The sequence below is a fragment of the Citrus sinensis genome, chromosome 3 (genome assembly GCF_022201045.2).
Source record: "Citrus sinensis cultivar Valencia sweet orange chromosome 3, DVS_A1.0, whole genome shotgun sequence".
Lineage (NCBI taxonomy): Eukaryota > Viridiplantae > Streptophyta > Magnoliopsida > Sapindales > Rutaceae > Citrus > Citrus sinensis.
In genome coordinates, this window is record NC_068558.1 from 34,838,539 (window position 1) to 34,848,624 (window position 10,086).

The 10,086-nt window shown below is 35.8% G+C and overlaps 1 protein-coding gene and 1 pseudogene across 1 annotated transcript; both read left to right on the plus strand.

Annotated features, from left to right (window-relative positions):
- The first annotated feature begins 940 nt into the window (after positions 1-940).
- On the plus strand, positions 941-7,462 carry LOC102623315 (disease resistance-like protein DSC1; annotated as a pseudogene).
- A 1,846-nt stretch (positions 7,463-9,308) lies between these two features.
- On the plus strand, positions 9,309-9,794 carry LOC127900779 (uncharacterized). The gene has a single exon (XM_052436002.1). It carries the CDS (start codon positions 9,309-9,311, stop codon positions 9,792-9,794), a length of 486 nt encoding a protein of 161 aa, XP_052291962.1.
- The last annotated feature ends 292 nt before the right edge of the window (positions 9,795-10,086 follow it).

Here is a 10,086-nt window from a genome sequence, read left to right on the forward strand (position 1 = left end):
CACCAAAAGTGATTTCGCTTTTTATTTTAAGGACCTACGTAAATTATTTATTATTACTTTAATTTCTTTCTGAATCCATAAAAAGTATAATATAAAGTTTTCTTTTAACCATATAAAATAAGTTTTTTTTTTTAAACCTATAATATACTTTCACACATTTTCGAGGGTCAAGTTAGCTTGCAATTATTGCAAAGTACCACTAATTTTGTTCTTTTCTGACTTTAATTCGTCATCGTTGGATTTAATGGAAAAATAATTTCAACACTTGAGATTGTGTTACTTTAAATATTAACATTTTATTCCCTATTCTTTATGAAAAATTCTTAAAAATCAAAGAGATGAAATTTGTAATATACAAATTCGGACTATTTAAAATTATAAATAATTTATTTATTTTATATATTATTCAATTAAAAAATGATTTACCGACCGCATAATGTTTCAAACCTTATAAAAAATACACAAACATTACTTTTTCTGTGATTATTTTTCATTTAATCAAAGGAATTGTTCAGTTGGCATTCTTGTCCATGTTTTGCCAGTATAATTGAAACCCTTTTGCCTCACTTGATTATGCATATGTTGGCACCCTGTGTTACAAAAATTAATGACATGTAAAAGAGAAATGAAATGGCTTTCGTCATTTATGTGCTTGACATAAAAACGTATCTGGTCCTACGTTTGCTGGGCCACCAAGCGGTTTTGCACATAATCACTTTTTTTTTTTGGTTCTCTTGTTCTAGCTAGCTCCATGCATGTGCTTGACTAGACTTATAACTTACCGTGGACAACTTTTTCTATGTTAGAAATTACTCTGCTGTTCAATTTTTCCTTAAAAGATTAAAGATTAACAATTTTAAAATTTTAAATTTTGATTCCATTATAATATCTCCCAATATAAGGGTCTCATAATTTTCAACACTTAAGAATTTATAGGCGGAGGTAAAATTGAGGTAAATACTTGCTCCCTCAAATCTTAATAGAAACTGCAACAGTGCGGTAATGACAGTGAAAGTTCCTTCTTCCTTTATTGTTTGAATCAAATTTTCTTTTCTTCCTGGTCTGCCCCATTATCATATGATTATGTTTCTTGACTTGACAAATCATGTATATGAAAGCTCCAGGAAATTTCCAGGAAACTAAGAAAGCTCCAGCCATTCAATTATTTATTGTGTGCTTGCAAGAATCTTCCCACATGTTCATTCTCACATCTCCTCTCTCAAGATTAATTCTCTGTTTCTGTCACCAAATTTCTAAAATTTCCTTCATGGCTTCTTCTTCTTCTTCTTCTTGCATTTATGAAGTCTTCCTCAATTTTAGAGGGGAAGACACTCGTGCGATCTTTACTTGCCATCTCTATGTTGCTTTGTTTAAAAGAAAGAAAATCAGAACATTTGTTGATGATGAAGAGCTTAGGCGAGGAGATGAGATTTCACCTGCCCTTTTGAACGCAATCCAAGGTTCAAAAATTTCGGTGGTCGTTTTCTCAAAGGACTACGCTTCTTCAAAATGGTGCTTGAATGAACTTGTCAAGATTCTTGACTGCAAGAATATGAAGGGCCAGATTATTATTCCGGTTTTCTATGGAGTAAGTCCATCCGATGTGCGGCATCAAACCGGGATTTTTGGGCTCGGCTTTGGTAAGCTCGAACAACAGTTCAAAGAGCAGCCAGAAATGGTTCGGAAGTGGAGGGATGCACTGACAGAATCATCCCATCTAGCTGGCCATGAATCCACGAAATTCAGGTCACTCTCATTTCTCATTCATCATTTCTCCGTTTCTGTCTTGACCCGATTTGACTCAATTGCTTTTGCATTTTTGCACCTATATATCAGGGATAATGCGCAACTTCTGGACAAAATTGTCGAAGATGTTTTGAAGAAGTTGGAAAAACTAACAGTCTCAACGGACTCATCCAATGGCCTGGTTGGATTAAATTCACGAATTGAGCAGATTAAACCATTTCTGTGTATGGATTCGTCGGATACTGTCCAAATTGTTGGAATTTGGGGCATGGGTGGTATAGGCAAAACCACCCTCGCCACAGCTATTTTCGACCAATTCTCCAGTGAGTTTGAAGGTAGGTGCTTTTTCTCAGATGTTAGGAGAAATTCAGAAACAGGGGTTGGATTAGAACATCTACAAAAGCAAATGCTTTCAACAATATTAAGTGAAAAACTTGAATTAGCTGGTCCCAATATTCCACAATTTACGAAAGAGAGGGTCCGACGCATGAAGGTGTTGATCGTACTCGATGATGTGAATAAAGTTGGACAATTAGAGGGTTTGATTGGAGGGCTTGATCAATATGGTCCAGGAAGTAGAATTGTTGTAACCACCAGGGATAAACGAGTCCTCGAAAAATTTGGAGTGGAGAAGGAGAAAATATATGGGGTTAATGGATTGGAATTTGAAGAGGCTTTCGAGCTATTTTGTAACTTCGCTTTTAAAGAAAATCATTGTCCTAAAGATCTCATCTGGTACTCACAGAGGGTTGTAGAGTATGCCGATGGCAATCCATTAGTTCTTAAAGTGTTGGGTTCCTCCCTGTGCCTCAAGAGGAAAAGCCATTGGGGAAAAGTATTGCACGACTTAAATCGGATTTGTGAATCTGATATTCATGATATTTATAAGAAATTAAAGATTAGTTTTGATGAATTAACGCCCAGGGTGCAGAGCATATTTCTAGATATTGCGTGTTTCTTTGAGGGAGAGGATAAAGATTTTGTGGCAAGGATTCTTGATGATTCTGAGTCTGATGGACTGGATGTCCTTATTGATAAGTCACTCATATCAATATCAGGCGATTTCTTGCAGATGCATGATATATTGCAAGAAATGGGGCGACAGATTGTTCGCCAAGAATCTGAAAAAGAGCCAGGCAAACGCAGCAGGTTGTGGGATCCTAAGGAAATCCGCCGCGTACTAAAGCATAAAAAGGTAAGAATCCTCCATTTGTTTTATATATCTTTTATTTGTTTGGAGTTATGCACTCATATTTTTCCAATCATACCAGCACACCCATGTTTTTTTTATAAATTTTATTATTGCCAGAACATCCTTTAGTAAAAGCATTTTTATGAGCAAAACAACCAAAATCATAAAAACCATAATTAGGTAAAATTAATGACTGAGGGTGTCAAGAGAACAAGTCTTCAAATTTAAATTTTTGGAGAAAACTCCAGATTTTTTCAATTTTGGAATGTTGAATAAGTGTGTGAAGAGTATAATTTTTTTTTTTTAAATTTAGTGAAAAGTGTCATAACAAAGTAATTGCTATGAGGATTTGCTCACTTGGTTCTACTTCAATATAATTTTTTTTTTTTTCAAAAAAGTAAGTGCGCTTAGAGTATAATTTTTTTTATGCGACAGTCGCTAATAAAATGGACTGATTGGCCCACCAGGTTCTACCTCCAATCACGTTTTTTAGCTTAAATGTACCTTAATGAGGTTGTAAGATGGCTAAATTCTTTCGAAAAGGGTCGTATCTCAATTTGACTTGGGTACAATTACAGCTAGGAAAAATCATTTTTTCCCTAATTTTGAACTAACATTTTGGATTCTATCGACTAACAAAAAAAAAAATCGAAATCTTATACCAATTAAATAGGCCTTATCTTCTCAACTTCTAAATATTAAGATAATAGGTTTGTAAATTAGAGAAATATTTGAAATTTTGAACGGTGTTCAGAGTTTTTTTTTTATTAGTTTAATTTTGCGATGGTCCCCAAATTTTTCTTCTCTCAAATAGATATTTAATATATTAAAAGAATAAAATCAAGGATTCCATAATTTGTTTTTGTTTAAGGAGCTTTTAGTTAATAAAGTTTACGAATGTTTCTTTTGGGTTTTAGACTTACTCATTCTTTTTTTTTTATAAGGGTACCGATGCAATTGAAGGCATATTTCTCGATTTGTCCAAAATAAAAGGCATCAATTTAGACTCAGGAGCCTTCACAAATATGTCTAATCTGAGAATGCTCAAATTTTATGTACCCAAGTTTCTAGTTATGAGCATTGAAAAGCAGCTTGAAGACTCTAAACTGCAGCTTCCAGATGGCCTAAATTATCTTCCTAAAAAATTGAGATATCTTCATTGGGACAAATGTCCATTAAGGGCACTGCCATCAAATTTCAAGCCAACGAACCTTGTTGAACTGAATTTGTGTTTTAGTAAAGTTGAGCAACTTTGGGAAGGAAAAAAGGTGAGTTTTGCACTAATACTAAAACATTAATTTTTTTCTTTCTTTCAATATGCATGCAATTAATTGTTGATTTCAATGTTGCTTTTTAATTAACGTAGTCTTTGTATATCTTTTATTACAGAAAGCTTTCAAGTTAAAATCTATTGACCTCACCTATTCCGAACATCTCATTAGTATACCAGACCATTCAGAAATCCCAAATCTTGAGAGATATACTATATGAAAATTATTTGTACAAATCTTTGACTAGCAATTATTTATCTTTTGTTGCAGGAAGCTTTCAAGCTAAAATCTGTGGACCTTTGCAATTCTCAAAATCTCACTAGGATGCCGGACCTATCAGAAACCCCAAATCTTGAGAGAAAGTATCTTTTGAACTGCACAAACTTACCTTTCATTTCCTCATCAATTGAAAATTTAAACAATCTCAGTATGTTGCGCTTGGAGGGCTGCAAAAATCTTAGGACCTTTACCCGCATTCATTTCACTTGTTCTGTAACAATCGATTTCACCAGCTGTATTAATCTCGCAGAGTTCCCAAAGATTTCAGGGAATATCAAAGTGTTAAAATTAGCCAGAACCTGGATAGAAGAAGTTCCCTCATCAATCAAGAGCCTAATTAATCTTGAAGTGTTAGATCTGGCGCATTGCAAAAGGTTGAACAGGCTGTCGGCTAGCATCTGTAAATTGAAATCTCTTAGTTGGCTTCGTCTTTATAACTGCTCAAAGCTTGAGAGTTTCCCAGGAATCTTGGAGGATATGGCACGTTTAGAATATATTGATTTAAGATTGACAGCAATTAAAGAGCTGCCATCTTCAGTCGAACACCTAGAAGGGCTAAAAGAGTTGAGAATGGAGTATTGTCATAAACTTGGTAAATTGCCAGATAACTTGGGTAGTTTAAGGTCTCTGAAGCATCTCCATGCAGGCAAGTCAGCCATTAGTCAACTGCCATCCTCGATCGCAGATCTCAAACAAGTTGAAGAACTTTCCTTTTATGGGTGCAGGGGTTTAGTATTGACTTCAGTCTTATCAGGTTTATCTTCTTTGCACGACTGGATTTGAGAGACTGCGATATAATAGAAATTCCACAAGATATTGGCAGTCTACTTTCATTGGAAAAGTTAGATTTAAGTGGAAATAACTTTGAGAGTTTACCTGCAAGTATCAAGCAACTTTCACAACTGAGATGGCTTTACTTGAGAAATTGCAATAGGCTTAAGTCATTACCAGAGCTTCCATTTGGTCTATGCTTTTTAGATGCAAGGAATTGCAAGCAGCTCCAGTCCTTGCCTGAGATTCCATCATGTCTAGAAGAACTAGGCGAAATAGACACATCCATACTGGAGATATTATCCAATCACTCCCGAATATATTTCAACTTTATTAATTGCTTGAAACTGAATGACAAAGCAAACAAGAAGATTTTGGCAGATTCAAAACTAAGAATTCAGCGTATGGCAATTGCATCACTGAGACTATCGATGTATGTAAAGGTATTCTCTTTCACACTCTCTCTTCTCTCCCCTCTCTCTCCCTCCTCATGACATCTAAAATCATGATTTCGTGCTACAGGAATATCGTGAACCACCTGTAATCAAAATTTGTTTACCTGGAAATGAAATTCCTGACTGGTTCAGCCATCAGTGTTTAGGATCTTCATTAACTATTCAACTGCCACATCATAGTTGTAATGGAAGCTTCATTGGATTTGCCTTCTGTATTGTCATTGAACTGGAGAAAGATCATAAGGCTCGGGATAGGATTTACTACCATTTTGAAATAAAGACTCCCTCTGGAACCAAAACTGATCTCCCTTCAGTTTTTGAGCAGTCTTTTCACTCAGATCAAGTCATACTTGGATTTTTTCCTTGTTGGAATATTGGGCTGCTTGATAATGACGGCAACATCTCATTGCAGTTCTCCGTTCAGTATCCTTGCTCTGAAAAAAGCCCCAAAGTGCACAGTTGCGGGGTGTGTCCAGTGTATGCACATCCCAACGGGACTAAACCCAACACTTTCACTGTAAATGTGCTGCCACCAAATGAAGAGGAATGCACTCAAATCAGGTAATTGCATTTTGATTTTCATGATAGTGTTGGAACAAGTGGGACTTCTGAAAGTATTGACAGATCTGGGGAGCCGGAAGTGGAATCAATTTGCGGAGAGCAAATCAACGCTCCTCAACAACAACGAAGTTCCTTGTTTTCCCATAGAATCGCAAAGGGAGGAGGCTTATATGCGTTTCTTGCGTAAGTGCTATTTATTTTACCTTCTATTTATTTTATCACACAATTTATTTTCTAAGCAAACGAGGCAAGAACATTGACTTTTTACTTTTTACACACTAATTTATTTAATAGAAATAAAGTTTTGTTACTGTCTACTTGTTTAGTGAATGCAGTTAGCGCATAAGCAGGATTTTCTGCCCCTGCTTTATGCAGTCCCTCTGATCATGCATCAATACAAATTCAGAGAAGGCATATGAGACTAAAGGTATCACTTCTTGCCAGTAAGGTGTTTTATGACGGCTTTACAATATTTCTTTTATCTTTTATATATTGAGCACGATGACATTTGACATCGTTTTGTCTTTTGGACTTCATATTACATTTTTTATTTCTGAATTTATTGGTTATACATGAACTAAGTGGTGCTGTTTTGATTGAATTTAAAATGGAAATCACTTTTGAGTTGTGCTTTTATCATAGCTCAGCCTCCTAGTATGTTGAAGTTCTGTTAGTGGATGTTTTTTTTTATTTTGACTCCTTACTGTGTTTCAATCCTTGGATTGATTCCTGGATGTTGGAACTAGGTGCTTGATGCAAATGCAGAAGTGTTTGACAGAATGCCTCAATGAAGACGATGCAGCAAGCATGGCAAGCTAGCTCTGCTGAAGTGGCAGTGATGCAGACAAAATGTGATAACTTGGAAGGTTGATTCAGTCAGCTCTCCAGAACTCTCTAGATCAGATAAGATAGAGCCAAAGCACAGCGTAGATAATGGCCACGTGACCAGCTCAAGTACAAAGAACGAGAGCCATTAGAATATTAGATTGAGTTCTTGATAGCCATCAGATCAACATGAAAGCTGCGAGTAGTACTTACGTAAGTTCGCGAGGCAAGGCAAACTGTTGTATATATCCAAAGTTTAAGGAATGAAATAATCTAGCTGTGTATTCACCAAATATTCTCTTTGCATTTGTTACTTTTTTAAGTTTATTTATGGATTATAACTTGGTAAAAAAAGAAAAAAGTATTAACTAAACGCACTAGTCAGTCTCTATTAATTTTGGCTGTGGCATTTCTCATCTATAGGTTAGAGCTTCATTGGGGCCATTTGAACAAACCATAAACATTAACCTCCAAATGCTTAAGATTCTATGACTCAAAAATCGTTTTGGGTTTCCATTAGCGGAAAGCCAATCCACGTTTAAGAACTATTGTAAATGTAACTAATTTTGAATGCCGAGGAAAATTATAAAGGGAGGCTCAGCATATCTCTGAATTGCTAATTTGAGACAATGCTCCAAATGCCACTTTGAGAATTAATAAAATTATTATTCCAACAGCAAAGGGGATCTAAACACTGCATAAGAACAGAGGACCCTCTGAGCTCTGACGCTTGAGCTTTTATACGATGGAAGTACAAGATTGTATAGAACAGTCAGGTTACAACGATCGCGGCTCTCAATCTCACAGTTAATAGAGTAGATCAAATGCTCAAATGATGCCCGAAAATCAGCTTTTGAAACAAACTTGATTAGCTAAAACGACCGCGCCAAAAATAACTAACTGTTTTAACTGACTTTGACTAATGCTGACTTTATTAACCACGTGCGTCTCACGAGCGATCGGCTTTGCAAACTCAAATGGTCAATGGAGTGGAACCAAAACAAATAAATAAATTGATAATTGGAGCACTTTTTCTGTCTCTGTGATGAAATGATTGAATTTCCGGGTAATTAATTATTTATTTAGATTTTTAAATTGCACTTTTATAATTAAAATTTTATTTATTATTATTTTTCATTGAAAATGGATTATGAAATTAACTCATGGTGGTAAATCATTGAAGAATTATTATTATTATTATTATTATTATTTCCACACGGCAGCTTTGAAGATAAAGTGGATTGGTCTTTATCATTGCCAAATTAGGAACCCAGAATCCTTACAAGCCCTTAATCTTGAGAGAGTATACCTTTCCAGTCGCACAGGCTTGCCTTTCAATTCCTTATCTGTCCAAAATTTCAACAACCGTAGTATCTTTTGTCTTCGGGGCTGTGACTTGGGCACTTTCCAAGCAGCATTTATTTCTCAAACCTACTGTTACTCTTGTTTGGGGTTTCCTTGCTTACAAGTACCAGTGACTATAGTGTTGCGAACTTGTTAATTTACTCAGATCATGCATTGCTGAAATTAAACAACACCAGCTGAACATCAAAATTCAAATGTGTTAGAAATAATTTGAAATCCATGCCCAAGCATGAGAAACTTCTAAATTAGGTTGTGATAAGCTACACCTACTCACCTAGTATGCACTACAACAATGACGTGCAAACTTGTGAAGCAATAAGCTATATAATTTTTTAATGTGAGTGGAAATAGTGGAGTGCAAACAATAAGTTACATAGTTTTCTAATGTGAGTGGAAATAATGAAATCCAAACGTGTAAGGCAATGTTGTATATGGTTGCAATTTTTTCTTAGTTTTTTTAGTACGTGGCCTAAAATGCATTTGCCAAACTATAAATACCCCTTGTGCTATGTTTGTATAATCATCCGAGAAGAAATAGAATAATTAAGACAATTAGCCTTTGTGTCTTGGTTTGTTTTTGTTTTTGTTTTTTTTTTCAGAGAGTGTTTTGTGAGTTCCTATTAAAGTGTGTTTTTTAATTCCTTTTTCTTTGGATAATTAGAGTTTCATACTCTATTTATTCAACATTTGATATTGGAGCGAGACAGTCAAGAATCGTTCTTGGTGGAGCTATCTTGAGTCGTGAGAAGTATAGTACTCCACAAGGTTATTAATCAAAGCTTATTTAGTATAGTCAAAGTCTTGTTGGCATGATAGGTGATCTTCGAAGCAGTTGGAGGCATTATGAAGCTCAACAACCAAAATTATAACACGTTGTCAACATGCATAGAGTCCTACCTACAAGGTCAAGACCTTTGGGAAGTTGGCGGTGCTAGTGAAGCCACACAACCAACGGCCAAAGATGCCAATGGCTTTTTGCAAAAATGGAAAATTAAATCAAGCAAAGCAATGTTTGCTTTAAAGACCACAATTGAAGAAGAAATGCTGGAGCACGTTCAGGATGCCAAAACACCGAAGGAAGCATGGGACACTCTTGTTACATTTTATTCAAAGAAGAATGATACAAGGCTGCAACTTCTTAAGAATAGACTCCCATCGATTGCGCAATGTGATATGAGGATTGCTCAGTACTTCCACAAGGTGAAGTCAATACGCTGCAAAATTTCAAAGTTAGATCCAACAACTGCTCTTGGGGATGCAAGGAAAAAGAGAATAATTATACACGGTTTAAGACCCCAATACCGAGGGTTTGTTGCCACTGTACAGTGATGGAGAACACTACCATCACTTGTTGTTGAGTTTGAAAATTTTCTTCTAAGTCAAGAAGCTATGGCTAAGCAAATAAGAGGAGTCTCACTGAAGGGTGAAGAGAAAGTGCTCTACACCAACAAAAGCAGAGGCAGTTTCAAACAGCACACCAATAGTGGATCTAAAAAGGATGGTGATAAGGTGAAAAGTCACCAAGGAAAGTAGGCTCTTGTCCAGTGGGAGCTTTGAGGAATCGCGGTAATAGTAGAAAGTTCGATGGCGAGTGTTACAATTGGGGGAAGATGGGTCACAT

What these genes read in the sequence shown, in the direction of transcription:
- LOC127900779 (XM_052436002.1), top strand. Translation starts at nt 9,309, where the DNA reads ATGAAGCTCAACAACCAAAATTATAACACGTTGTCAACATGCATAGAG.